The 27,220-nt window shown below is 42.5% G+C and overlaps 5 protein-coding genes and 1 pseudogene across 10 annotated transcripts; 3 read left to right on the plus strand and 3 right to left on the minus strand.

Moving 5' to 3' along the window:
* Positions 1-809: 809 nt before the first annotated feature.
* On the minus strand, positions 810-4,396 carry LOC135635796 (glucan endo-1,3-beta-glucosidase 1-like). Its single transcript, XM_065147135.1, has 4 exons — positions 3,733-4,396; positions 2,355-3,635; positions 1,427-1,454; positions 810-1,130 (listed from the first exon to the last, which is right to left on the minus strand). The coding sequence occupies exons 1-4, from the start codon at positions 3,788-3,790 to the stop codon at positions 965-967; spliced, it is 1,533 nt and encodes a 510-aa protein (XP_065003207.1). The 5' UTR covers positions 3,791-4,396; the 3' UTR covers positions 810-964.
* Positions 4,397-4,494: 98 nt separating this feature from the next.
* LOC135635797 (ADP,ATP carrier protein 1, mitochondrial-like) lies at positions 4,495-8,048 on the plus strand. 2 transcript variants are annotated; one of them, XM_065147137.1, is made up of 4 exons: positions 4,495-4,636; positions 5,907-6,390; positions 6,476-6,847; positions 7,468-8,048. In XM_065147137.1, exons 2-4 carry the CDS (start codon positions 5,908-5,910, stop codon positions 7,765-7,767), a joined length of 1,155 nt encoding a protein of 384 aa, XP_065003209.1. In that variant the 5' UTR covers positions 4,495-4,636; position 5,907; the 3' UTR covers positions 7,768-8,048. The 2 variants fall into 2 exon arrangements, with proteins under 2 accessions (XP_065003209.1, XP_065003210.1); XM_065147138.1 differs by lacking the exon at positions 4,495-4,636 and adding an exon at positions 4,947-5,150.
* Positions 8,049-8,344: 296 nt separating this feature from the next.
* Positions 8,345-13,151, minus strand: LOC103982541 (transcription factor GTE9). 2 transcript variants are annotated; one of them, XM_009399498.3, is made up of 11 exons: positions 13,010-13,151; positions 10,658-11,930; positions 10,481-10,523; positions 10,273-10,407; positions 10,133-10,197; positions 10,027-10,048; positions 9,839-9,913; positions 9,619-9,725; positions 9,429-9,495; positions 9,149-9,258; positions 8,345-9,060 (listed from the first exon to the last, which is right to left on the minus strand). In XM_009399498.3, the coding sequence occupies exons 2-11, from the start codon at positions 11,789-11,791 to the stop codon at positions 8,800-8,802; spliced, it is 2,019 nt and encodes a 672-aa protein (XP_009397773.2). In that variant the 5' UTR covers positions 11,792-11,930; positions 13,010-13,151; the 3' UTR covers positions 8,345-8,799. The 2 variants fall into 2 exon arrangements, with proteins under 2 accessions (XP_009397773.2, XP_009397772.2); XM_009399497.3 differs by having other exon boundaries at positions 10,481-10,526.
* A 257-nt stretch (positions 13,152-13,408) lies between these two features.
* On the minus strand, positions 13,409-17,087 carry LOC103982540 (uncharacterized). 4 transcript variants are annotated; one of them, XM_009399496.3, is made up of 7 exons: positions 16,261-17,087; positions 15,946-16,151; positions 15,787-15,831; positions 14,491-14,672; positions 14,203-14,269; positions 14,027-14,116; positions 13,409-13,924 (listed from the first exon to the last, which is right to left on the minus strand). In XM_009399496.3, the coding sequence occupies exons 1-6, from the start codon at positions 17,039-17,041 to the stop codon at positions 14,072-14,074; spliced, it is 1,326 nt and encodes a 441-aa protein (XP_009397771.2). In that variant the 5' UTR covers positions 17,042-17,087; the 3' UTR covers positions 13,409-13,924; positions 14,027-14,071. The 4 variants fall into 4 exon arrangements, 2 of the variants coding, with proteins under 2 accessions (XP_009397771.2, XP_009397770.2); XR_671504.3 differs by lacking the exon at positions 14,491-14,672; XM_009399495.3 differs by having other exon boundaries at positions 15,787-16,151.
* A 211-nt stretch (positions 17,088-17,298) lies between these two features.
* LOC135636467 (UDP-glycosyltransferase 71K1-like) lies at positions 17,299-18,670 on the plus strand (annotated as a pseudogene).
* A 4,338-nt stretch (positions 18,671-23,008) lies between these two features.
* On the plus strand, positions 23,009-25,461 carry LOC135637092 (protein DETOXIFICATION 18-like). Its single transcript, XM_065149481.1, has 7 exons — positions 23,009-23,372; positions 23,705-24,249; positions 24,342-24,428; positions 24,517-24,573; positions 24,650-24,888; positions 24,968-25,086; positions 25,162-25,461. Exons 1-7 carry the CDS (start codon positions 23,121-23,123, stop codon positions 25,288-25,290), a joined length of 1,428 nt encoding a protein of 475 aa, XP_065005553.1. The 5' UTR covers positions 23,009-23,120; the 3' UTR covers positions 25,291-25,461.
* The last annotated feature ends 1,759 nt before the right edge of the window (positions 25,462-27,220 follow it).

The raw sequence follows: 27,220 nt of genomic DNA on the forward strand, positions 1-27,220 counted from the left end.
GCTTGCTCCCTCGCCAGTGCGGTGTTACAGCTAAGCAGCCATGATTGATGAGAGCTCAGAGATGGCCCAGCGTCACGGGCGCGTCTCGAGGATTCCATTGCAAAGCCTTCCGTCAGGAACAGTCTTCTTGGATGGTCGTACACAGACAAGAGATCGAGGCATTCCGCCACCAACCAAACTATAGCTTTCGGAGGAGACGACGAGGCCCTGCCGACACTTGCCATGTCACCCTTCTCCCTTTCGTCCTTCATGCTCATTTCTTACGTCTGCACTGCAGCAGAGGAGAGTAAGGTTGCCATTCCTTAATCATTAAGATATCTTTTAGTTCGACCTATGAGCGAATGGATGATCAAAACATGCAACTTTGGATCTCTTTTTGGCTCAGAAAGAAGGATGGGGCTCTTGGGATCAGGAGGAAGCAAGGAAGCAAGGCATGTGCAGAGTCTTAGAAAAGGGGATTGGAAAGACCTTATCAGTTCTTCGATCATGAAAAAGACATGGCAACTGAGAGACTCGTAAAACTCTCATCCACGACAAGGTTTAATGTCGCATCCAATGCACCGTCCCATTGATTCCAAGTTCTTCGATCTCGAAGAGGAGAGGCAATCCAGTATATAAGTCTCTCGAAAAAGACTCTCTGAATCTCACATCTGCGTCATTCATTCCTCCAATGATCACATCTCAATGTTGACAGTACTGATCTAAAGTGCTCTGACCAAGCAGATAGAAAACCAGCTCGAGTTGTTCTTTGCAATCTGATAAATAGCATCTCAAACATAACTTTGTTTGATTTGATTCCACAGAAGCACCAGAGAATAGAATGGATTAGAAACAATAGAAGAACAACAAAATTTTGTTACAAAAGAACAAATATTACAGAAGGAATGAAGGAAATGTGATTCATGGCTTTTACGAAATCGCAAAAGAGAATTCGACTCTCTTGGAAGTTTTGTTGAGTATTACATCAAGACCAAATGCTCCATGACAGGACGGAAGCTACCAAGATGTTTAAGATCATGGGGGTCATTTGGTCATGAGCAATTCCTGTTCTCAGTCTCAGTGTGAAGGGTGCACCAGCCTTGCTTGTTTGGATGACACTCATTCCTGCTACTGTAACATTCATCCGCTTGCTGCATAGAACAACAAGGTTCAGAAGAAAATACCATAACCATTAACATTTCAAGTATGATAGCATTTGCATTATCTATGATGTTTCCAATGAGGTTTTTGGTAGGAACTAATGGTTCTGAAACAACATATGCCGAAAGATTTCCTGGAAATATAAACTGATGGATTTCGATCTATCTTCGGTAATGTGGTACTATTCTGAAAGGAAAATGTTTTTGGTCCTCAGAGATATGCCGAGGGATGAAACGTAGAGTTGTATGTAAAACTGACAAAAGATCATGGTTGAATAGGTTCTCACCTTCCAGGGAAGATGCAATCCCCATGACCTGCAAGATAACAAGAATGGTGTTTTCAGTAATCAACAAGGCAATACATAGTAATACTGAAGGAGAGAATAAGAAACTAAAACATTGATGACATTAGGAATAGCAAAAAAGCTGAAAGCTTGAAGATATACACTAATGAAGCAATTGTGATGGCAAATCAGACTTGACAGAAGGGCCTAATTGTGTCACACGATGGATGACGAGAGAACAGACAGCATCTCTCAAGGATGCGAAGGCCTCCACGAGAAGAATTCTTCTGGTGCTTCATTCACCAGCACTGCTAATGTGATTTCAAGCCACTTCCATGGAGTAAAAGGCTACAAAGATCCACTACAATTCAAGTATGAGCAACTCAGCCAAGCCCTGGAATCCATCATTCTTAAAGTGGTGGCATGGAGAAGACCTTGAAACTAAGCCCAACATGAACAACTCATTCTTCTGATGTACTCTAACCTTTCTGACCTCAGATGGTCTTCAAATGTAAGCAGTAACACAAAGAATTTACAGCACACTCTGTTCTGCTCTGCTCTGATCTGATGTTTTCCTCTGACCTCAGTGTCCCATTTCTGATTCTGCCACTGTGCTGCCACCACCAAACATCAGTCTATTCCTCCTACCCACCAAACTCTCTCTTTCTCTCTCTCTCTCTCTCGGTCTCCATCTTCACAGTAAACCCAACTAATTCTACTACTGCTAATCTCTTTCACTCCTCCACCCAACGTTATAATCCATCCATGAACTAATAGTTAGAGGTCATTTTTGCATTCATCCTTCTAACATTAGCTTCGAGCTGCAGGTAAACTAAAAGCAACCCGAGACTGCAACAATGAATTAAGATGACAGACTGCAAACAGGGCAATAACAACAAGAATTAAGACAAAAATAGCTCAATTGACTCACTTGGATCAGTGGTGGTAACCATGGCGACGCCCTGGAAGTAGCAGGAGCCCGCGGCCTTGCCCTCCTTCTGGTAGTAGCTGTCGAAGGCATACGAGGCGTGACTCCTCAAGTTGTTGGGCGCGTAGCAGCTCTGCCCCGGTTGTATCTCCGAGCAGTTGGCCAGCCCGGGGCCGCACGCCCAGTCCAGCGCCGCTTGCAGCGCCCGCCGGTCCGTCACCTCCGCCGCCACGCAGTACGTCCGGTCCGTGGTGTCGTTGGCCAGTAACCCCCCGGTACCGGCAACGCGCAGCAGGTATGCTGGGGTCCCGTTCCCGTGGAAAAGGCCCCAGCTGGCCTCCGACGCCGGCCCCGGGCGCAGGTCCTCGTCGAACAACTCGTAGATGTAGACGCTGGGGGTGGCCTCGGGGTGCAGCGGCGTTCCGGCCCGGTCGAGCACGTGGCGGATGAGGTTAGAGTTGTAAGTGCTGGCGAGCTCCCGGGTGGCGTAAGGCTCGTCCCGGCGGGAGCCGTTGGCGGGCCACCCAGTCTCGGTAATGAGCACGGGCACGGTGGTGACGTTGAGGTTGCGCATGGCTACGTAGGCGGCGTCGACCATGGCATCGAGCACGTTGGAGTAGTGGAGGAGGGTGTTGGGGTCGACCTCCTCGAGGGCGGGGGGGAGGGGCTTGAAGAGGGCGTTGTCTAGGGGGACGGCGCCGTGGCCCTGCATGAAGGCGTAGTAGGGGTACAAGTTGAGCATGAGCGGGGCGGCGGTGTCGGCGAGGAAGCGGAGGAGGGGAAGGAGGAAGGCGTTGGCCAGGGACTGGTTGAAGTAGGCCTGGGAGGGCGGGAAGGGGTCGAGGATGACAGCGAAGGGAAGCGGGGTGGAGACCGGGATGGAGGAGAGGTTGGCGGCGGAGAGGGCGGAAGAGATGAACCGGAGGGCCTGGAGGAGGAGAGGGAGGGCTGACGGCAGCGCGGCGGGGACCTCGTCGCCAACGGCCACGGCCGAGATGGGAGTGTCCGGATGGAAGGGCAGCACACGGCGGGCGACCCAGGCGGCCGCGGTGGCCGGGGAGGAGCCCAAGGCGAGGAGCTGGTTGTTGGGCACACCAACGGCCACAGAGACGCCAGCGCCGGCGAGGGCGGAGAGAATGGCCGGGTCTGCGTCGTAGAGGCGGACGTGCTTGATCTGCTGCGCCTTGATGAAAGCAGCGAGGTCAGCCGGCGGCAGCAGGTTAGACACGTCCGTGCCAATGTTAACGCCAACGAACGGCGGCTCCGCCCGAGCTGCCGCCGTAACTGCAGAGCCCGTTATGCAGCACGCAATGTGAATCAGAAACCACAGAACTCCGAGTTAATGAATTCTTCTCTAACTAGCTAGTGATCAGCTCATTACCTGTAAGAAAAGCAAGGAAGACGAGGAGAGTGACGAACGGGGAGTGGTTCGCTCCCATGAGCTTCACTTTGATTTGGGTTTATTACTACTTGCCAGTGGAGATGTTGATGGCATTATTTTCTCGGAGGAAGTGACCTTCAGGTGGTGTTATTACTCGAATGGCTTACAACCTACTGTTCATCATGTGAGCGGAAGAGGATCTTGAGCTCGGAAGAAGGGAAGGGAGAGAGAGAGAAAGAGACAGAGATCTGGCAATTAATAATGGACCAAAAATTCTGTTCTTGTGGGAGAGAGAAGCAAAGATTCAAATCATGTAAATTACACATCATCATATGTCGATTTGGGATGTTTGGATGCGGGGGGCGTCGAAGAGTTGAGAGAGATTGCGTTCTCTTTCACACCGACAGCAGCTAAAGCACGCGCGCTCATGAGTGCTTGGCCTGTGGAGATGGTGGCAGCGAGGATCCAATCCAAATCTAAATCTAAATCTAATGTTCCAGCGTGAACAACTTTGTTTGGACGCGCTACAAAAGTGTAGATCACGTGGAGATTCGGACACGTGCCGCGCACGCTTCCCTTTTTTGCTTTCTTCCCTGTAGATATCTTCCAAACCAACTAATCCTACGTGTAAGAAAGGACCGAGCAAGGAATTAGGCACTGGAAGTAAGGCTAAATTGGTCATTAAACATAAGTTAGGATCGAGGAGAGGACATCGAGGGAATTAGAGTCAAAGATCGAGGAGATAATTGCCATTGCATGGGAGCTGAAACTACTAAAATTAGGGTTCCGATCCGGACGTCAACGCGCCGCCGCTTCGTCGTTTCGTCTTCCCCGATTCGCTCGGAACAACGGGGAGAGGAGCCGTCGCCGCCTCTCCTCTCCTCTCCTCTCCTCTTCCTTCAAGGTTACTGCGTCTTCTCTGCCCCCACCTTCGTTTCTTCTCGCATCTCTGCAATCTGTCCGATTCTAAGATTCGATCTGATCGCCGGTTCTCGCTTGCTGCTTGTCGGAACGCGTAGCCGACACTTTCTTGCGTTGAGGTTCTTCTTTCTGGTGTAGATCTGATAGCTTGTCGGTGTTGTATTGTCAGATGATCCCGAAGCTTTCTTGATTCTGCCTTCACTTGTTTTATCTTGATTCCGGCCGATCTTGACAGTTGACGCATCTTATTGCTTTGTGTTGTGTCGCGATGCTTCGGATTAATTGATTACTTGTAGTTCGCTGAGCAATTCAAAATAAGAAGGAAAATATGAATCATATAGCAACTCAAGAGAGGCAGGGAAAATTGGCTTCAAGTCTAGAGTTTGAACATGATGCAAATCTAAATCTGACCTAACCGTAGCTGCATAAGTAAGTTTCAGACAAAGAGGTTAAGTTGATCGCAACGGCAGGAAGCGCATATGGAAGTGCTGGTGCTGGTATGGCAGCTAGTTTCTATTATTTGTGCTGATTGATGTTGTCCTAAGGTTACATTTAGTTTGTTGATCCATCTTCAATTCGTTCAGCTAGACCTCAAGTATGAGAGCGTACTAGTGGTCTAGAATTTAATATTAGAAGTTGGTCAGGTGCATGTAATTAAAGTATTTAATGCATTTCCTTTGTCAGAACCTGAGACACTTGTGGTTATGCTTGTGGATGGGGAAAGGGTAATTGCAAATGTTAGGGAAGTGATGTGCTTGACATGCCATTTAGAAAGTGTTAGTGGTCCAAAAGTTTATATGTTTTGAAAGAAAATAAAGACAAGGCCTCAGCTCTAGCAAGATGAGTGGAAGAGAAACTTGAATGAGTATCTTATTGAGATTGACAATTCTGTTGGTTATAACATTGACCATTTGAGGTGATTCCCAAGTAGTTTTGAAATTTTTGTTTGCTGTGGAGGCTGAACTTCTATTAGGAATTTGTCAGATCCATAGATTGAATCCTTAGGTGATTTCTTTTATCCAGCATATCTAGATCCAAATAATTTCCAAAGACTCGTTTGCTATTTTAGTTTTAAGCATTTGATACATTAAAGGGAAAAAAAACTGTTTGTTTATATATTATATATATCCTTTTGTCAAAATTTTGGTTCAATTTAAGATGTGCATTTTCTTTTGGGTACCCACTTTAATTTTTTATAATTGACACACTTACATCACTTGCTGATACATCGTCACCATTGAATACTGTGGCAGAATGGCAGATGATTTACGCCCGCCATCCATCGTGCAAAAGATATATGGGCAATCAATCTTATTCGGTGGGCAGCGTCCTTATTTGCAAGTGAGGAATACCAGCATCCACAACTTTCTAGGGACTTATGACTTCAGGGGCGCACCCCCTAAATCATATCACAGCTTTCATGGGCCCATTGGTCTTTCATCTCTCACACCCATCACCCCAGTCTTTGCTTGTGCTCCCAAGGAGAAGGGTTCTACTGGATTTCTTATCGATTTTCTCATGGGAGGAGTTTCTGCTGCCATTTCTAAAACAGCAGCTGCTCCGATTGAGCGTGTCAAACTCCTGATTCAGAACCAAGATGAGATGATTAGAGCTGGTCGTCTTTCGGAACCATATAAGGGAATTAGAGACTGTTTTTCACGAACAATTAAGGAAGAAGGCTTCCTCGCATTGTGGCGAGGAAACACCGCAAATGTTATTCGTTATTTTCCTACCCAGGTTCAGTCTTCGTTTTCCTTCTACTCCTTTGTGCATCGTTTTGGCTTCACAATAACTGACAGTTGGTTTGCATATTACACATCAGGCCCTGAACTTTGCTTTTAAGGATTACTTCAAGCGAATGTTCAATTTCAAAAAGGATAAAGATGGATATTGGAAATGGTTTGCTGGTAATTTGGCTTCTGGAGGTGCAGCTGGGGCATCTTCTCTGCTCTTTGTATACTCTCTGGATTATGCCAGGACCCGGTTAGCTAATGATGCCAAGGCTGCCAAGAAGGGAGGTGAAAGGCAGTTCAATGGCCTTGTTGATGTTTACAGAAAAACCATACAATCTGATGGTGTTGCGGGTCTCTATCGAGGCTTCAACATTTCATGTGTCGGTATCATTGTTTATCGAGGGCTCTACTTTGGATTGTATGATTCTCTGAAGCCAGTGATGCTGGTTGGCTCCTTGCAGGTGAGTCATGAAAGATATTGCAGAAACATGTCCTGAAAATGCAACTATTGCTTTCAACCCAAGTTACATGATAACATATTAGTGCATCTCTTTATTGCCTTGATCGTTTGCTTTACCACTAAGTACACACATTGACTCTAGAAGCTATGTCAGTGTATGTCATTTAAAGTTTTCTTTGTTTGGCAGTCATTACTTTATCTTGTCATGGTACCTTATACCTGTATAGGTTTCCATTTAACAAAGGTGCATTTTACCCGTGACAAAGAAATGATGCAACTACATATTGAGGGGATTTTGAGTGCACTGAGAAATTTTGGCGAGTTACTAAGTATAATGCAGTGGGATTATTTACATGCTATGATGTAATTTTGAGCTACTTAGTACTGGAATAAGATCAATCCATAGTGAGCTACTGGAATAAGATCATTATTGATGCATTGTTTAATCTAGATATGCCCTTTGTAAACATTGGATGTTGCCACTTGCAGAAAATTGATGCATAATATACTAGAATGTTATCTTCATACCCTTCTAAATCCAGGCTATGATGTTATGAAACAATTATCAGTATCATATTCAAAGTTAAATAAGAGGAATCTTATGATGTGTTTGCCGTTCAGGATAATTTCTTTGCAAGTTTCTTGCTTGGTTGGGGAATTACAATTGGTGCTAGTCTTGCTTCCTACCCATTAGACACTGTCCGTCGGAGGATGATGATGACCTCAGGAGAAGCTGTCAAGTACCGGAACTCTATGGATGCCTTCTCACAGATCGTAAAGAATGAGGGTGCAAAATCCCTCTTCAAGGGTGCCGGTGCAAATATCCTACGTGCCGTTGCTGGCGCTGGTGTTCTGGCTGGTTATGACAAGCTCCAGGTGATCGTCTTGGGAAAGAAGTATGGGTCTGGTGGTGGTGGTTAAGTTTATCCAGCTTTGCCTTGGGAAAGGCAAAATGGACGATGACGATAATGATGAACAAGAATTGGAAGCGTTATCTTTGCTATACTATTGTGATTTTAGAATAATAGAAGACAATCAACTTTAGGCATCCTTTCTGAGGGGGTCATGTTGTAGTTCATGTAATGTTATGATTGTGCTGTTGCTAGGTGTGTGTGGGACTGTATTTGAGTTATGTAATGAATTATCGCGGACATGATTGATTATGTTCTTCGATGAGGTTATGTAGTATATTCTTTTTCTCATTGCCATCTTGCATTTTCTTTTCCTTAGCTACCTGACTGACAGAGTTGGAGTGGGCAGAGGATGCTCGATTTCTGGATATGAAAAAGCAGTCTTGTGAAACAACACTATGATGATTGTGGTATCATCATCTTTAGGATTTGTTGTTGCTTTAAGAGAGAGGGCTATGCGTTGACCATGTTCATATCATCATCTCAAGCATTCAAATTTGAATAGTTAATTACATGATTGCATCGACAAGTACTTCTAAGGATATCTAACAATAAAAATAGCATAGATTGCAAATCTAACAAAGTACTTCAAGGATACCTAATAATAAAAATAGTATTAGTTAATCATGTCAAAATACACAATAATATGTCAAACAACTCTGAAGGTATAAAACTACACTTTTTTTTTCCCTTCCAAGACCAATATAACCACGACCTAAAGAGTTTTGATCCAAATCACGATCCTAATCCTAATCAACTTGACAATCACAAAGAACAGCATCAAGCAGACAATGGTATATAAATCATTTTTTTCCTCAGTCCTTTTTTTCTTTTACTTGTTTCTTCCCTTCCTTGGGCTTCTTTGTTGCTCAGCAGACACTCCCTCTTCAAGTACATCATATGACCAGTGCAGTTGCTTAGCATACATTATAATCATAAGCTGAAACTCCTTTCTCACTTAAATATAGCACTTGTATGTATTTTTTAAACACAACCATCGTAGCCTGCCACAAAGATAGAAGGTTCCAATAATGTATAATAACTATGACCCATCGATCTCCCCTTCTTCAACATCACCATTGCCAGCAGATGAAATCCACTCATCAACCTCATCAAGATCTTCATTCTTCATGAACAAACCCAACTGCTCGAGTGGATTCACAAGACCCGAGTGCATTTCAAGTTCTTGCATGAACTTACCCAGCGTTTCATCAGTCATATCAAAGTGCCCGGGCAGAGGACAGCCTAAGTTTTCTAGATCTTTCAATATGTGGCTGTTATCAATTTCAACAGTCTTCTCCATCTGTCAAACATAAGATAACAAAATGCTTTCAGATAAGTTGTCAACCCCCAAGGGAAGAAACAGCAAGATGCGTTCCCTAGCAATGCACCTTTTGCAATGCCAAGCGTGCTGCTTCTCTTTGCCTCGTCAGCTCAGCTTCTGCCTTCATTTTTGCCGCAATCTCAGCAGCTTTAACTTGTGCCTCGATCCTTGCTTTCTCTGTTCCAAGTAACAAGAAAGTTAAATATGCATATGTATATTTAAGGTAAAATTTATATTTTATATATATCAACATACTGCTCCTAATAATCTTTTTTATTAAAATCACTACATCACATTTCTAACTAACTATGATTCTGTATATGTTATCATGTGCATCACCAATATACCTTCCCGCTGCCTTTTCTCCAACTTTTCTCTTTCTCGTTGCAACTTTGCTGGGTCTATTTTTACACCCTATAAAATTTTAATGTAGTTAAGCAATAAAGCAATGTAGTAAAAAAGGTTGGGTTCAATATTTGACAGAACAATTTACACATCAGAAATCATGAAAACACAAAAGGTGGGTAGTCCATTTACAAGTGACTGTTGCTGTGCTTTCAGAATGGTGTCTGCAAAACGGCTCTTCAACATTGCAGCACGAAGAGCTTTGGATGGTGATAATTGTTCCTCACAAGGACCTAGATCTGCTCAATGGGAAACAACAGCAGAAGACCACTAATGATTCTTTCTCAAATTCACAACCAAACAAGCCCCACACACAAAAGAAGTTGAATAAAGAAAGGACTCCTATCAGAACCTTCTGTAGCAGCAGTCAGTGGACTCGGAGGATGAGAAATAGATTGTATGGAATCGTTACTCTGGAGACCAAACCCTGCAAATTTCACAACCTCTACTCAGCATTTACAAGGTTTTAACCTCGGTTAAATTAAAATGCATCCTTAATGGTGAATTTGAGTACACAGAATATGTTATCCTTCTGCATACCTGTTGGTGTTTTTTCCCAGTCCTGCCAAAAGCAGTGAAGAAAAGGTATGAGTTAACCATTGTATTATATGTTGTTTTTTATCTATCGACTCACTCGGGCTCATACCAAACTGTTTGCAGTTGAACGGCGAGAGTAATGCTCGCTACGTGAAGATCTTCCAGAATCTACTTCTGACCAGGTCATAAAAGACATATAAACATCAGAAAAATAGGTAGAATACACAAACTAACAACACACTAACTCACCACTTGATGAAGCTTGACTTGAGTCATTACAATGACTCCGCTGGCAACTTACAGTTCTATGTGCACCTTTCATCCGAGCCAAAGGGCTCATGAACTCATCAATAACATCAGATTGGAGCACAGTTTCACCTGGGCCTACATTACAACTTTTGATTAGTTCCTATAAGCTATAGTGCAGAAAATGTGAAGAAAACTATGCTATCCAGACCTTTGTGTGAGTCCTGCTCAGGTCTCCTGGTACATTTCTTTATCTGCTAAAAAAATGTGGATATTTCAAATGTCAGTTTAATGCTAAAAATGAAACAGAAACAAGCCCTTTTGGATAACTACCAACAGGCAATAACACAGTAGCACAATATTTCTAAACATGCAGGCTGCTACTTACCTCAATTGGTGTTCCATCAATAAAATTTCTTACAAGTTGATGCAATTCCCATAAAGTCTCTTCATCAAACATATCAATGTCTATGCCGACAAATTCTCCAATTTGTCCCACTATACCTTTGCTCTGAAGAAAACTAAGCAGTCGAGGTGGCATTTTCCGTACTGGTAGATTTGACAATTCCTTTTTTAGCTTCAATTTTTCAGCAGATGGTATGAACCTTCTCAAAACAGAGTTTGGATCAGGCCTTTTCTCGAGTAATCGTTTTTTCTTCTGAGTGTTTGTCACTGACTGTGAAGAAAGTGTGCTTTTGTTTCTCCATTCTGCTTCCAGTAATTTCCATCTTGAATTAAAAATGTTATTTAATTCCTTAGCCATGACATGAACCTCATTTTCAGGAGGATTATATCGCATCGCATTGGAGAAAGTCAACCTTACATCTGCAGCAAATTGTACAGTGCTTGAATACTGCTTTCTTCCAAGTTTCCGTTTTATAGTACCCAAGTCCATTGGCTTGGAGATAATTGAAAAATAATCTGGAATTTTTAGTTTCACTGGATTCACAGGTTCCTTAAACACCCACCCAGCAGGATGAATCATTAGTATCTTCAAAATATTAGCACACTGCCTAGTCTTGAAGGAATCCATTTTCTCACCTTTCACCTTCAGTGCATCAGAAGTTCCTAGAGTGGTCCCTTTAGATGGGCCTGTCAGAACAGACTTTGCATCAGACTTATCAGGAATCATATCTATTCCATCATTAGAGTAATTATCAGCATCTTTAGGGTTTGTATTCATTTCCAGTGCTATTTTTCTCTTGCTCATTGTTGTCTGATGGTTCTCACCAGTCAAGGAAGGCTGCTGCTCAGGAATACAGAAGGAATGGATGGATGCAACAACTTCACCAGCACAATCATTGCCTAGTATTACTGCTTGGTCTTCTTCAGCAGCAGAATGCTTTTGACCTAATCTTCTCTCACAGTCTGCTATAATGTTTTCAACTGCAGATCGCACGTGGTCAAGTTCTGTTTTCAACTTCTTTTTTAGTGCTAGCTTTTCAGCAACTGGCATGGTGGAGAGCTCAAAGAACTGAAGTGGTGCATTCTGAATATTAATCAATTCACCCTCAACAACCATGACCTCAATCAAATGTCAATAGATTCTCAACTTCCAGTAGATGCTGAGACCAAAAAGTGTTAACAGAGCAGCTCTTTGTGATGCCCAACTCAATCACATAAACCACATAGATGGTAGAAGACCCGCCGATGAGCCATACCTGAATTACCTCATGAAACAGGTAAGAAAGATTGTGATGACCAAACTAATACTACTTTCTACATATGATTCCTGCTCTAGAGATTCAGATACACCTGAGTGCCTATCTGCAAATTTATGCTGAAATTCCTATACTATAGATGATCGAGAGGGCAACTATGAGCTCCAGAGCTGAAGTAGTGATAGCTCCAGGTGCTTCTAAGAAAAAGATCAAACCTAGATGATTCATTCTAACACAAAAGGAGATGCAAATGGTTTGAACTTCATGAATCAGATTAAAGCAGCAATTACAGATTAGCAGAAAAGCTTGCCCGTGTATGTTGGACCGAGTACAAGAAGGTCTTGACCATACATCGATTCTAGTAAGCATAGGGCTCCATCATCCACTATAGGTTATCATATGAAATATCACGTACAAGGTACAATGTACAACTTAGCAGTCAATCACAGTTCCTTCGCTTCATTAACGAGGCTACCTATAAGCAAACATTAGCAATAAAATCAGCAATATCTATCTTTATTCCATAGCAAGCATACTCCTTTGCCCTTTGATTTTCTCAACTGTACAAGCCATTAGAAAGTTTCGACATCTTGAAATCCCCAAACAAGCTCAAATAAAGACCCCAATTCATGAAGGGTGTAAACTATTACTCTATCTAGAACACATGTAGTCTAGCTAAACTCCAAACTGTTCTTAGACTACAGCTACAGAATTATAATTGGTATCAACACCCACGCCTGTCTATCTCTTACATCAAGTACAAATTTAAGCTGAAAAAACCACCGAATCAAAAGCAGACTCGACATTTTCGACCACCCACGAACAAGGGTTTCCGGTTTAACCAAAGGATTTCTCCCAAAACCCTACTTGGCAAGCAAATCAAGAAAGTTCGACATGATTCTGGGTTGAAACCAATTTCCAATCAACAAGAGAAGACGAAAGAGAAGGGAAAGAAAAGCTGGACACTAGCAAGGATAAAGATCACTGCTTCGCTAACACAGCGAGATCAAGATCCCTCCACGGATTGAGGTATCACCCGAATAGATCTAATACAAAGGAAGGAAGAGAGAGGCACTTACTTTTGGATTAGGGGAGAGGGGGAGATCTCACCCGCACGCAGCGGAGGGCGAGAGACGGGTCGGGAGAAGGGGGGTGGGGAGTGATCTCCGTCGTAGGGTTTTGTTGTCACGCGAGTCGGGGAGGGGGGCGCCAAGAACTAATAGACACGTGCACGGCGCGTGACGGAAGGAGATTTTTTGGACGCACCGCGTCATTAGCGCGTCACGTGCACGCACCAAGCGGGCTTCAGCGTGCGTTGCACGTGCATATTTGACATTCCTCCTCAACAGATGGCCCCCTTATAACACGTACGCACAAACAATACACACTAGTATGTGTTATGTACATCTCCATGCTTTTGCTTTACCATTCTTGCAGTGATACAGATGGAGAAGAAAAGAGAATGTTAGGCAAAATAGTAGACAGGAAGAAAAACTCGGTACAGTACCCTTCTTCTCTTGCTGAGGCAAGACAAACTCAGCAAGACAAATCCATACATGTGTAAATAAGACAAAGTTAAACATGAACAGTAAGGGAGAAAGATTTAGAGAACTAATAAATTTATTGAGACAATAGCCTTGGTACCAACAATTGATCACATAAACCTAAGTTTAGGCAAGGAAGAATGCAGCGTCATATATGTCTGGCCTGGAGCAGTGGAAAGGACATCCGAATTCGGTGAGAAAGCTTGGGAGAATGATACTGAGGCAGATACCAATCACCAAGGGAAATGGAGTCAGCGATTACTGGAATTGGAGACCATATCTATGAGTTTTATCCGCAGAAGCAGCCTCTGTATCTGCGGAGATAAGGCCGAAGGCAAATAGACGTATGATCATCTCAGCAGCAGTGTGCCGGCCGGCTGTTGTCCACAAGATCAGCATTGCTCAACTTCGACAACTTTCCTACTTCCTGTATGCACTCCGTTGTTGAGCCTAAAGAAAGATTACATAAGATGATGCACTTTTGTTAGTTTGAAAAGTGATGCGAAGCTAAGAATCAAGAAAAAGCCACACGACACTGATCAGCATACATACATGTCCCTGGAGGCTGGAGTGGAACATTTTCTTTGCCATAAGCACTTACATATGCCTTGTCATATTTCTCCACTTATCTTTTAGATCAACCTGTACGGTAGTGAATCCAGTTAACTGTAGAATTGAATTTAACAAAGAACAAATATGACTCCTAAGGCTGATATAATGCAAGATACCTCTGTTCTTCTTTCGAATATTTCTGGATGGCATCCCTTGATAAGTTTCCAGTTCCCTGCACCATATCTTCATATAAACAGAGATATGAGCATCACAGATTATATGCATCATTCAAGAAATTAGAGGATTCAGGAAATCAAACATTAAGATTGCAATTTAAGCTATTTGTGAACAAAAAGAATGAATAACAGTATAAAATCTTGCATGATACAGATACGAAACAAAATAGAGCAAAAGGATTTGTTATATTTCAAAAACACCATTTGAAAGCATGAGTCCAAACATACCGTGCCACAGCTTTTCTCAAGGTCTCTTCCTCTAATGAATTCCATTTCCTTTTTCTTCTCCTTAAAACATATTCTTTAGTCTCATTTAAAGATGAAGAAGACTTTGAGTTCATTGAGCTGAAATAGTCCATCTCCTTTTTCATATTCGGGGATTTCCCATAATGAGTTGGAATTGAATCCCACTGCAGAGTAAGAAGATTAAAAAAAAAATCAAATTTCTTGTCATCTAGTCTTAGTTAATCAATTCTTTATTGTCCCAAGTCATGCATAGTAGTGAAATTTTATGAGTTTTAAAGTCAAAAATTGTCCCTTTCATTTTTCATCTTACTCTTTTGTCTACTAGTTACCTATCGTATCTTATTTAGACCTAGCTGAGACTAACCGTCCCTCCCTCATTCATTTCAAACTAAACCTGTTCCAACTTTTATGGACGCATTACCTGCAGTTCTCTGACAAAGGATCATCTTTACACTGAAACCAAGGTTTTCAACCAAAATATCATTTTATCTTTACAAGTCCATTAAACTTTAGTTTTGATAACTCTGGAGATCCCACTTGGACTTTAAATCTACAGAACAGTTAGAAAAAACCAAGAGAAAAATAAACAAAGCAAAGAAAACTTTGTTTGCATCATTGTTAAGTTGTGAAAATTTGGTTGCTTTAGTTGAAAAGAATATTGTGTATAAGTTTAAGTTAAATATATCTGAGATGAGCATCCTGTCCTGCCCAACTATCACTGAGCAGCAAGCACCTCCACACACAATTATCTATCAAAATATACAGCATTTCTATGTTCTGGATTAAGGTATTGAAGGGCAAAGCAAACTAGTGTTCTTCGACTGGGGGATTAAGTTTCTTAGAATATGCTTGGTTTGGACAACTTAATGACCTTTCTCACATATATCCAAAAAATAAAAAGAAGAAAACACACAAAACATCAAATTTAAGTATGATTAAGATTTTAGACCAACAGATATATAGACTTCATTTGTAAAAACAGCCTAAGTATCTCCACTTGTCATGTTTATTAAGCATTATTTTTTCCAACATAACAAAACAATAAATTTTTTAAAGAGATCCAAATGTATTTAGATGTCTAAATTATCATTGTGTCAGACATGAGAATCCACTACGCTACTACGAAGGATCAAAAGTATTAGCCAACAAACCAAGCAAGATATATACACACCCAGCAACACCAGGACCTAATCAAAGAAAAAAAGGCTTTGGATGCATTTTAAACATCATTAACAAAATGAATTTGACAAAGATGATAACAGTATAAGAAATTGTCACCTCAAATGTGTGCGCAGTTGCATTCCTATCCATTAAGCTGGGCTTCTGCATTGTAGCAGCATCTAAATTAGTGTTGGCATCTAAATTGCTGTATCTAATACGCTTTTCACTAGGATGCAAAAATGTATCTGTAGAAATATTGTGATGCTTCTTTCTCACATCCTTCGGATCAGGTGGAACTGGATCCATCTGACCTGACTGAGGCACATCATCGTAGTTGTTATCACAACTTTTATGATCAGATACTTCCTGTAGTTCACAGCTCATGGAATTCTTGTCGACTGAGTAACCCTGTTCTTGATCGGTTCTCATCTGATCTTTCTCAATATTTCTGTCATTCAGCTTAATCCCTTCACCACCCTCAACTGAGATATCAAATTGCTTATATCAAAGAAATAGCTGATTCATTATAATTTCAGTAAACAGATCTAATTATTTGCAGAAAAAGAACAGAGGTACCTAATTCCAACAAACCTGTCGATCTTGCCCTGTCAATCTTGCTTGGGAGGTGACCTATTTCCACACCCCTTTCGACAGATTCGAGCCCAATGGAGCGAAAAGCTCTCAGTTTGTCGCTCAATACCACCAAGGACCTATGGGTCTCGCAATCGCAACTAACGATGGCGTCCGCCGCAGCCTCAAGAAACGTCGGACCCATCTCCTTCTCCATCTCCTCCAAGCAAACCCGAACAGCCACCAGCGCGGCCTCCTTGGTCTCCCTCCGGGCCAATTCGGCCCTCAGCGCGGGATCCACGACGGCCGCCTCCATCTCCATCCTCGCCTCCCTCAACGCGCAGGACACCAACCCGGCGGCCTCCGACCGCTCGAGATCTGCCACTAGGCAGTTCCATATCCTATTGAGGGCGTCAAAGAACTCGGCGTCGGCGTCGGATTCGGAGGAGGAGAGGGGTGGGAGGCGGAGAGGGGCGACGGTGCACTCGACGGCAACAGCGGTGAAGGCGGGGGCAAGAGAGGGGGAGGGGCGGATGCGGTAGAGGAGGTCGAGGGAGTGGAGGGTGCGGGGGGACACCGACCGGCGTGAGAGGTCGGCAGCGAGCCGGCGGAGGAGGAGGGTGGCGGAGAGGCGGGGAGGGAGCGGGGAGGGGAGGGGAAGGGCGAGGAGGAGCTCACCGGCGAGGGCGTCGCCGACGTCAGGTCGGCGGAGGAGGAACTCGAGGACCCAGGCGCCGACGACGGGGTCCACCATCTCATCCTTCGTGGCGTGTGGCAGAAGGGAAGAGGAGCCTTGCGGCATTCATCGGGAGGGCGGCTCTCACCGTGTCTTCCCTTGGAAGAAACATCCCTTCTTGCGACATAGAGAGAAAATTAACCTTAATTACCATATTATTATTGTTATTATTATTATTATTATTGTGAATTTCTGAATTTAAAAAACCTCGTTTTAGGCTTTTTTTTCTTTTTGAGAAATCGGTTCGGATCAGCGTTGATTTCGGATTCTACGTCGAACCGACCCGATAACACCTTGTACATGACCTCACCGCATTTGGTTAAACCAGCACACAGCAACGGATCATAGAGAGAGAGAGAGAGATACCACCGGCCACCGTTCTCCTCATGCGACCCCCTACCACAAGCGCAGCCTCCGAACTCCGCTCCGCCGCCTCCTCCGGCCTCGACATTCGCTTCCAGGAGCTTCCGCCCGTGGAGCTTCCGGCCGACACCGACGGCCCCGACGACTTCATCTCCCGTCACATCGAGAACCACAAGCCTTGCGCCAGGGTCGCCGTGGCGTCCCTCTCCTCGTCCACCCACGTGGCCGCCTTGGTCCTGGACTTCTTTGCCACCATCCTGATCGACGTAGCCCGCGAGCTCGGCATCCCGCCCTTCGTCTACTTCAGCTCCACCGCCGCCATGCTCGCCCTCATGCTCCATCTACCCACGCTCGCCGAGAAGAGCCCCGTGAGCTTCGAGGAGATGGAAGGGGACGTCTACGTTCCGGGTGTGTCTCTGGTACCGCCGCAGGCCATGCCGACTCCTCTCATGAAGCGCAAGAACCGGAACTACGATTGGTTCGTGTACCACGGCCGGCGGTTCTTGGAAACCAAAGGCATCACAATCAACACATTCGCGGAGCTCGAGCACGGCCGCTCAAGGCCATCGAGGAAGGCCTCTGTGCCCCAAGGCTGACCGGTGCCGCCCCTGTGCCCGATACGTCCAATCCTCGCTCTCCGGGAGGATACTAGCAAAACCGGCGGGGAGAAGCACCCGTGCATCAGGTGGTTGGACGGCCAGCCTCCTGCCTCGATGGTGTTCCTCTGCTTCGGCAGCATGGGCAGCTTCGGCGTGGCGCAGGTCCGCGAGATCGCCGTCGGACTGGAGCGCAGAGGGCGGCGGTTCCTCTGGTGCCTGCGGAAGCCTTCGGCGGGGAAGACGCGGGTACCGGTCGATGCGACGCCGGAGGAGGCGTTGCCGGAAGGGTTCGCGGAGAGGACGGGCGGGAGGGGAATGGTGTGGCCGTCGTGGGCCGCATCAGGTTCGTGACGCAAAGCGGGTGGAACTCGGCGCTGGAGAGCTTGTGGTTCGGCGTGCCTATGCTCTCATGGCCACACCGTACGCGGAGCAGCAACTGAATGCGTTGGAGATGGTGAGGGAGCTGGTGGAGATCAGGGTGGAGAGGAAGCCCGGGGACCTTGTGACCGCGGAGGGGGTGGAGAGAGGGGTGAGGCGCTTGATGGAGGAGGGCGAGGGAGGGAAGATGGTGACGGCAAAGGCTGCAGAGGTGAGCCTGGCGAGCAGAAGAGCCATGGAGAGAGGAGGCTCCGCCCATGCAAAGCTGGAAAGGTTGGCAAAGGACGGACACCGCCATCCGGTAATCCACTGCTTAGTGAGTTTGCTAATGTGATAACAAAACAGTTCTTAGTAGCAAAACAATAGGGAATTAAGATAAAGTCTTAAGTACTATTGAGGACTAACCATTGGAAATGCCATTTATGGTCTTTATCTCTATGTTCTTCATGGATGTATCAATTTTAGACTTTGTATGCTAACGCTAATCCATGATCTTTATCTCTATGTTCTCTATGTTCTAAAATATTATGAATAATAAAAATTATTTAAAACTATAAATTGATTAATCGGTTCGATTAGGTATATCAGAATTAATTCTGATTCATACTATCGTATTTTAATCAAATCAAAAAACGATTTAATTTGGTTTGATCCTTAACGGTTCGATTCGAATCAATTTGAATACCCCTAACACTCATAAGTTAGAGAGTCAAACCCGACCAAACCCGAGTGAATATTCTAGATTATCTATTTTTATGTTAATTTTTATAATTTTTTTTAGGAAAACATATTATATATATATAAGAAAATAATTGTGTACAGTAGTTTGCAGAATATGCTAAAAACATAAAGATATCCAAACCGGGAAAAACAAATGACCTGTGGTTTATTTCCTCTTTTATGTTATGAGAAGTATGGCTTAGTATGTAATATGTTCCTCAAACAATTTTTTTTTTGAAATAAAAAACATGTAGTTAAAACAGACTAACACAAAATACTTTTTTATGTCTATCAATTGTGTTTCCTATATTTCACAAATGGATTTGTATCTATATCTTTTTTAATGCTCAGGGTCTCAAGAATTCAATATCTCCATTAAATAAATTTACTAAGGATATTTTTTTTCTTTTTTCTTTGCCAATTAGATATTTCAAATATTAGATTATATAATCTTATTTAATTAAATAAAAAATATATTATAAAATATGATTAGATGTACTATTCTAATAATTTATCTTACGTCCTCTATTCTTGTATATAAATAGACAGAAGAGATTAAATAAGAATCTCAATACAATTAACAGATTAAAGGTTTTCTATCTAAGATTTTTTATTTCAGATCCGACGATGGCCTATAAATCAAATAAGGTAATCCTGACATAAATTTTTTTATATTATCATTATTGAATTTACTGTTTACTATCGGTGTTATTAGGCGAGATCTATTATTTTTGTTTACTATGATCGTTTAATTTACTGTGTTTACTATCTCGGTGTTATTGAGACGATAATCTCTGTTACGGCTGAAGGGCTGTGTACCATATCGCAGCCGCGCATCACGGCCGTGCGCGGGCAGAGGTCCGCTTGCGAGCGGTGTCTGCACCACGCAGCGGCTGCGCTGCAGTGCAGCAGGCGGCGGCCGCTCGCGGGCAGGAAACGCGCACCGGCGGCGGTCGCGCGCGGCTAGGGCTCGCCAAGGCGGCGGCCACGCGCTGCAGGAACCGCGGCAGCCGCGCGCGGGCACAGGCCGCACGCGCAGGCGGCGGCGGCAGCTGCGCGCTGGCAGAGGCAGCGCCGCAGCTGCCGAGCCCGAGCAGAAGCAGCCCCGCGCCGGCAGCGGCGTGGCAGCGCCGCAGCGATCCAATTTTTTGGGCAAAATTACAGTTTTGACCTAGGGTTTTCCTTTGGTCAAATTACATCTTTACCCTTATGTATTTTATTAATATATTTTCATTCTTTTGACATATTTACAGTTTTGCCCTAATGTTTTGTCAAATTACAGTTTTGCTCTTTATGAATTTCGTAATTTTAATTTATGTCCTATCAATGTATTTATAGTTTTATCCTTATGAATTGAGAATTTTAATTTATATTCTTAATTATAAAATTGATAAATATAATTTATTAGATAAATTATAAGGGTCATTTTGGACTGCATTATGAAATGCTAACAGTATTGCGATATATAGAAGGAAGTATGATACTGATAGCATACAACCGCTATGACTCATATTATTAATCAGACTTAATGTAGTATTATTATATTTATTAGACTTATTGGCTTATTTTTTAAATTCGCGCATGTATATATAGTTTTTTCTAAAATTTTAGAATTCAATTAGGTCAAATTATTTTTAAATAAATTTTATTTATTTTTTTATTTTAAATCTTTTTGTATCTTACCAATGGGCCAAGAATGTTAGATTATGTGGCCTTATTTAATTAGGTATGATATATTATAAATATAATTTGATTCTAATTATGATTATTAGCCAATAAAAAATAAGTTTATGTTAAAGTATGATTGCTTATGATATGATATTGATGGGAGGAACTCTCCTAATAACTTATCATAGACCCTCTGTTCTCGCCTATAAATAAATAGGACCTTTATGGGCTAAATAAGACCTTCAAAAGAACAACCTTTTTGTAGGGCTAAGCAAGCACAAATTTGTCAAATGAGAACCACTATTATCGAAATACTTCGATTAGTTTCACATTTAAAATAGATAAATTTAAGATTGATTATAGAGATACGATTAGTATATTATTATCAATCTTAGTTTAAGTATTTTGATTAGTGATTTAAGTCAAATAAAATTAATAGACTAGTTAACCAATAAAATCCGAGTTATAACATGTGATATTAGATTTGACATAGTGATTGAGCATGATGATGAAGCTCGAGTAGGAAAAACTACATGTGGATACAATGAGAATACTCGTTATGCCATGGAGCCATTACTATGTTATGTCTCATATGCACCATGCTAAGATTTGATATGAATATACTAGGCCTTGACGAAGGTATTAAGTCTTTAAGTGCGGGAGATTGAAACACTATAATTAGTATTTCAATCTGGGTTATAATAATTAGTAGATTATGCAGGGAGATAATGTTCTCATTTTCAAGTGTTATCAAGAAATATATATATATCTATATAAACAATGAAAAATAATTTCATACTATTCAAATTTATTTTAAATTATTCCTTTTATTTACATCATTTATTGGTCACTATGTTTGAAGTGTCTTTTTGGCTAATTTGGTTACATGGAGAATTGATGAATCTGAAATGATCATTTGACTAATTCCTTGTGAATTAATGAGGTCAACAAATTTAAGTAAACAAGACACTCCTTATTGTATGGAGCTTCAATCACTTGTATGGAGGTGAGTGATGATAAGAATTGCGCGTGGAAAGTGGCCTGTCCATGCCAAATTGTCAACGCAATCGATTGCAACCTATTAGGATATATGACCACAAAGTGGCATCATGTTTTGTCCCTTGATGGGAATGTTAGAGAGCATATTTTGATCACAAAACAATAGAAAGAGAAAATTAATATATAAGTGTTTTTTTTCTTCTATTTTTCTAGAAGTTTCCACCATAAAAAAATTATAACCAAAATCTTAGCTAGAAACCATTCAAGTCATAGTTATCAGAGCCATTAATTTGGATAGGTTCAACATTATTTTATCCTTTCGAAGTAAACTCAAAAAATAAATATTCTTAAGGTGATTTTGACATTTATAAGGTCTAACTTGTCCTACTTCCTAATCTATATACGATAAAACATAGTTATCATGAATAATATGAGAAAAAAATAATTTTTCTCATCCCACATGATTTTGTCCTTTATCCATCTCCTCTCCTTTTATATCTGTACATATCTGCTATTTATTTCTTTGGTAACCAATTTTTCTCTTCCACAAATCTCTTTTTTGTTAATGTAAGTTTCAATTTAATTTTAATTTTAATTTTAATTTTATTATGATATAATTTTGAATTATTTTATATATTTAAAAAATATTTTAAATTAAATATATTGATCCATCGATTGAAGACCTAAGCTTAGGTGCTGTTTTAATATTGGAATGAGACAACACGAGAGCACAGTCTTCATCATGCTTGCTCATGAAGGACCAGTTTGGCAGCCTTTTGATTTCCTATTACTACACCCCCCTTGCATGTTTAGATACAGCATCAAGCTGGATTGTGTACATTCTCACGTGTAAACAAGAGGAGTAGGTACCATTCATTCGAGATCAATATATCATCCCCCCATGCGTTTCACATGCGTACGAAAGAGGACCAAAGAACTCGAACATGCACAGGGACGTGTATGGATGAAACACAGCAGCCTCACACCTTTTATCATTGCCTGTGGTTCATATTTTATTGTCGCAATCATGCTGTGTATGTGTTGGATATGACTACCTTCGAAACAATATTACTCTCCCTGACTTCATTATTGGGTGGTTGAGACTACCCTCTGGGAAAAGGCAGGTTGTCTTGTTGTCATTGATGGCTGGAGCTGTGAATTCTGGATTAGGGTTGTAGAGAATCGAGACTTTTCCTTCTCTCTTCTCCACAATAATAATATTGTAGTTGTTCGGCATAGCACGTGATCGAGAAGACGTCACGTTGTTTGATTGATGGAGTATTAAGTCTTCTTCTTCCGCTTCAGGTTCTCATCTCTCTAGCCGTGGGTTCATCATATCCTTTGACTGCAACAAAGTCGCCCACCAACCATAAGAACCTGTAGCTGCTGCTGCGCAAAGGGGAGGTGTCTTTGCAGCCATGGCGTCGTCGTCCCCGTTGCTGCAAGCCTACGGTGGCGGCGAGAAGGGAGGGGCGTGGTGGAGGAGGCTGATCGATGTGGGAGAGGCCAAGGCGCAGCTCCTCTTCGCCTTCCCCATGATCCTCACCAACGTCTCCTACTACGCCATCACCCTCATCTCCGTCATGTTCGCCGGCCATCTCGGCGACGTCGAGCTCGCCGGCGCCACCCTCGGCAACTCCTGGGGCACCGTCACCGGATTAGCCCTCATGGTATGTCTTAATGTATCGATCGAAGCCTTCTTGCTTTGCCCTTGCACCATGACTCGGAGGCCTCGCCTCCTTTCTTCTGCTTGATCTATCCATGTGACTCCTTTCGGTAGATGTAGTCCACAGATCTCGAAGCCCCCATGTGATTCACATGGTTCGTCAACAAAGCAGATCTCTTGCCTTGTACTCGACCAACTCCGATCCACTAACCCTTGCTGTCCTTGGAAATCATCTTTGATCATTAGTTCATATACATGATATTAAGACTTCTCTTTCTCTGGACTCATCATGTATTAGGATAATTTACTGTGATCTAATGCTACTCGGTTGTGCAGACTGGGTTGAGTGGGGCACTGGAGACACTCTGTGGTCAAGGATATGGTGCCAAGTTGTACCGAATGCTTGGAATCTACTTGCAGTCGTCGGTCCTCATATCCACCTTCTTCTCCATCTTCATCTCCATCCTGTGGTGGTACTCAGAATCCATACTGATCTGGCTGCATCAGGAGCCCCAAGTAGCCAGGATGGCCGCACTTTACCTCAGGTATCTGATTCCAGGCCTCTTCGCGTACGGTTCCCTGCAATGCATGCTGAGGTTTCTCCAGACCCAAACCGTGGTGATTCCCCTGGTCGTGTGCTCCGTGGTTCCACTGGTCGTCCATGTCGCCTTGACCTACGTCACAGTCCATGTCATCGGCCTTGGGTTCAAAGGCACAGCGCTCTCCGGATCGATATCGTTGTGGATATCTTTCGTGATGTTGGCACTCTACGTGAGGTACTCTGATAAGTTCAGATACACTTGGGAAGGTTTCTCTGCGGAGGCATTTCATCAAGTGTTGCCTTGCATGAAGTTAGCCGTTCCCTCAGCTGTGATGGTGTGGTCAGTGTTCGGTGACCTTTTAGCTCATCGTCTTGTGCAAATTCCCCCAGATATAGTGTTCATGTTTCTTGTGATGATCTCTGTGATTTCAGCTTCGAGTACTGGGCGTTTGAGATTTTGGTTCTGCTCGCCGGCCTCTTGCCGAACTCGGAACTGAGCACTTCACTGATCGCCATGTGGTATGACTCCATCACCTTTCGATCCATGTGATCGGAACATGCCCTCGCCCGTAGCTGTAGAATCTGACGAGCTTTGCATTTCTTGCAGCGTGAATACGGAAGCAATTGCGTTCATGGTCACTTACGGATTCAGCGCAGCTGTGAGGTGACTCCGATCCTTCTGCCACTTCAATTAGACGAGCCATTGAATCTGTAATCTGAACTGCGAATCTGCTCTGCAGCACACGGGTGTCGAACGAGATCGGTGCCGGGAACATCGAGAAGGCAAAGAACGCTGTCTCTGTGACGCTGAAGCTTGCTGTGTTTCTTGGGATCACGATCGTCCTCGTACTGGCCTTCGGCCATAATCTGTGGGCAAGCCTTTTCAGCAGCAGCCATGAGATCATACGGGCATTTGCTTACATGACTCCCCTGCTCACAGTCTCTATAGTTCTGGACTCAGCTCAAGGAGTCTTGTCAGGTATGTTGAGTTGCAATCTTGACTCATCTTTCTTCTCCCCTCTCATCCTCATGAGCTTGTGAGATCAATGGATTTGCAGGAGTCGCGAGAGGCTGCGGTTGGCAGCACTTAGCAGCATGGACTAACCTCGTAGCATTTTATGTGATCGGCATGCCATTGGCACTTCTCTTCAGCTTCAAGTTGGGTTTCCATGATAAGGTGAGCATCTCCTGCCATGAGTTCTATTAGGATTTGTAGAGCATTCAATCAATTCGACGTTGCTGTTCATTGCAGGGATTATGGCTAGGATTGATCTGTGGCCTCTTCTGCCAGACCTGCACACTCGTAGTTCTCACTCTTCGCACAAAATGGAACAGAGTGCAGCTCTCGGACAGGGATGGAGAGAGTAATGTGCTTGTTTAGGATGACCAGCAATGAACTCAGAACAGTTCATGCTACATATTCATATCAGCGGAGTATTTTTTTCCCTTTGTTTTTGGAGAAAGACTGGATTTATCTTCTTGCAACCTTGGAATATTTTTGTGTCTAATCATCCTTTGATTCAGCAAATGCATGTTATATGTTAATGCAGCATAGGGATATCCTCATCAATTCCTAAAGTTACTTCTCATGACATGATTGATGTATTGGATTTTAAGAACAGAGGAACTTTCCATATCGTTGGGGCTTTGCTCGTTATAGATCTTTTCAATGCACTCTAACCTAATTTACTGAAATTTTTACTGTCGTAGTAAACCATTAACACCAACAAAAAGACAACACCAAATGAAATTTAATTCATATTTCACCACATGTAATCAATAGGTCTGATACGATCATTAATTTTGACTAATTGATGCATAGAATATAGTTAGTGTATGCTAGAGATGTCACGTTAGCTACCGCCACCTCTACCTAAGGTAACGAAGAGTTTATTGGACATTTTATGTCTGTAGCGCATTTAAGAAAATATTCTCTCGTTAAACATATAGTTATACGATTGATGATGATGTATAAACACAGCCTCTTCGGATATATAAGAATTTAAAATAAACTAAACGAATACTTAAGCTCGCAAACATATATGCTCATGAACATATATTTATCTTCATCCTGTCTCGATCACATCCGTTACAATCGATAAAAGAATTCGAGCTTCACTTTATCAATAGTCATCACTCAAAGAAATCTATAGCAATATTATTGACCATTCGTGATAAAATCATTATGATTCTTCTAGTTGCTAGTTAAGAAGCCTCTAGTAATATTTCTTGAACTATTTCAAGAGGTGAATTGATATATAATAACCAAAGTTTTTATGTCGAAGAAAAAAATGATAACATTAAAAAGTGATAGAGATAAATAATCTATAAAACTTTAGCATTCCTAATTTCATGATGTCAAGTTGGACAACTTATGCAAATATTATAAAATATTTTGAAATCAAAAGAAATTCACACACATGTTCTCTCGACTAGCTCGATTCAAACCCAACTGAGTTAATTGAGCTCAACTAACTTAGGTTAGGTCAAATTACTTGACTAACCCATGTCGAGCTCACATGCGCCTAATGCTCTACCAAGTTAGGTCTAAGTAAAACCATCCCAACTAACTTAAGCTGAGTTGATTTATGATAGTTGACCCAAGCCAAGCTTGCTTGACTTAACCGGCTCATGTTGGGTATAACTAGTCACACTTCAACCAACATAGGTTAAGTGGACTTGGTCGAATCGATCAACATGGGTCTAACTTAGCCTATATGACCAACCCAAGTCAAGTAAGGCTAGTCCAATTAGCTCAAATTAGGCTTGGTTTGACCCCAAGTCTACCTTCGACATAAAATAATCCGAAACACCTATACATCAAAATATCTCACTAGTCCATATTCACTTAGGATAAGGAAATAATCAAAGTGCAACTTAGCCATTTTTGAATATAGGTTCCAATGATTAAGTTCTCAAATCTTATACTTTAGGTTGGACAATTTCTTAGTCCAAGCATAATTGAAGGGGAGGGGTATGACTATTATTTTTGATCAATTGAAACTTGACGTAAAATCTAATCAACACATACTACACAAACCATGCTAGCTACGTACTAAGACCCTCTTGCCATCCCATACTAATAGAATATCTAAATTAAGTATTCTATCATTAAATCAATTATTACAAGAATAATATTATATAAAGTAGTATTCTCAAATAAGGTTTCTATTAATTCTTGAGTCTCGTTGACTAGAGAGTCAACATAGCTTGATTTAGTCCCGAAAGCATGGATCCATCCCAGAAGCTCAAGCAGATAGCTTGGGTGACAAGTGAACTCATGAGGCTTTGCTGACTTATAACGATCGACC

The sequence above is a fragment of the Musa acuminata genome, chromosome BXJ3-4 (genome assembly GCF_036884655.1).
Source record: "Musa acuminata AAA Group cultivar baxijiao chromosome BXJ3-4, Cavendish_Baxijiao_AAA, whole genome shotgun sequence".
Lineage (NCBI taxonomy): Eukaryota > Viridiplantae > Streptophyta > Magnoliopsida > Zingiberales > Musaceae > Musa > Musa acuminata.

Coding starts and splice junctions, on each gene's coding strand:
- LOC135635796 (XM_065147135.1), bottom strand. CDS start 3,790: ATGGGAGCGAACCACTCCCCGTTCGTCACTCTCCTCGTCTTCCTTGCT. Junction 3,636..3,732: donor CTTCCTTGCTTTTCTTACAG/GTAATGAGCTGA, acceptor CGGGCTCTGCAG/TTACGGCGGCAGCTCGGGCG. Junction 1,131..1,426: donor GATTGCATCTTCCCTGGAAG/GTGAGAACCTAT, acceptor TGTTCTATGCAG/CAAGCGGATGAATGTTACAG.
- LOC135635797 (XM_065147137.1), top strand. CDS start 5,908: ATGGCAGATGATTTACGCCCGCCATCCATCGTGCAAAAGATATATGGG. Junction 6,391..6,475: donor TTCGTTATTTTCCTACCCAG/GTTCAGTCTTCG, acceptor ATTACACATCAG/GCCCTGAACTTTGCTTTTAA. Junction 6,848..7,467: donor TGCTGGTTGGCTCCTTGCAG/GTGAGTCATGAA, acceptor TTTGCCGTTCAG/GATAATTTCTTTGCAAGTTT.
- LOC103982541 (XM_009399497.3), bottom strand. CDS start 11,791: ATGGTTGTTGAGGGTGAATTGATTAATATTCAGAATGCACCACTTCAG. Junction 10,408..10,480: donor TGAGCAGGACTCACACAAAG/GTCTGGATAGCA, acceptor GTTGTAATGTAG/GCCCAGGTGAAACTGTGCTC. Junction 10,049..10,132: donor GTTCAACTGCAAACAGTTTG/GTATGAGCCCGA, acceptor TGCTTTTGGCAG/GACTGGGAAAAAACACCAAC.
- LOC103982540 (XM_009399495.3), bottom strand. CDS start 17,041: ATGCCGCAAGGCTCCTCTTCCCTTCTGCCACACGCCACGAAGGATGAG. Junction 14,673..15,786: donor CAACTGCGCACACATTTGAG/GTGACAATTTCT, acceptor CTTACTCTGCAG/TGGGATTCAATTCCAACTCA. Junction 14,117..14,202: donor TATTCGAAAGAAGAACAGAG/GTATCTTGCATT, acceptor ACTACCGTACAG/GTTGATCTAAAAGATAAGTG.
- LOC135637092 (XM_065149481.1), top strand. CDS start 23,121: ATGGCGTCGTCGTCCCCGTTGCTGCAAGCCTACGGTGGCGGCGAGAAG. Junction 23,373..23,704: donor TCACCGGATTAGCCCTCATG/GTATGTCTTAAT, acceptor TCGGTTGTGCAG/ACTGGGTTGAGTGGGGCACT. Junction 24,429..24,516: donor ACTTCACTGATCGCCATGTG/GTATGACTCCAT, acceptor CATTTCTTGCAG/CGTGAATACGGAAGCAATTG.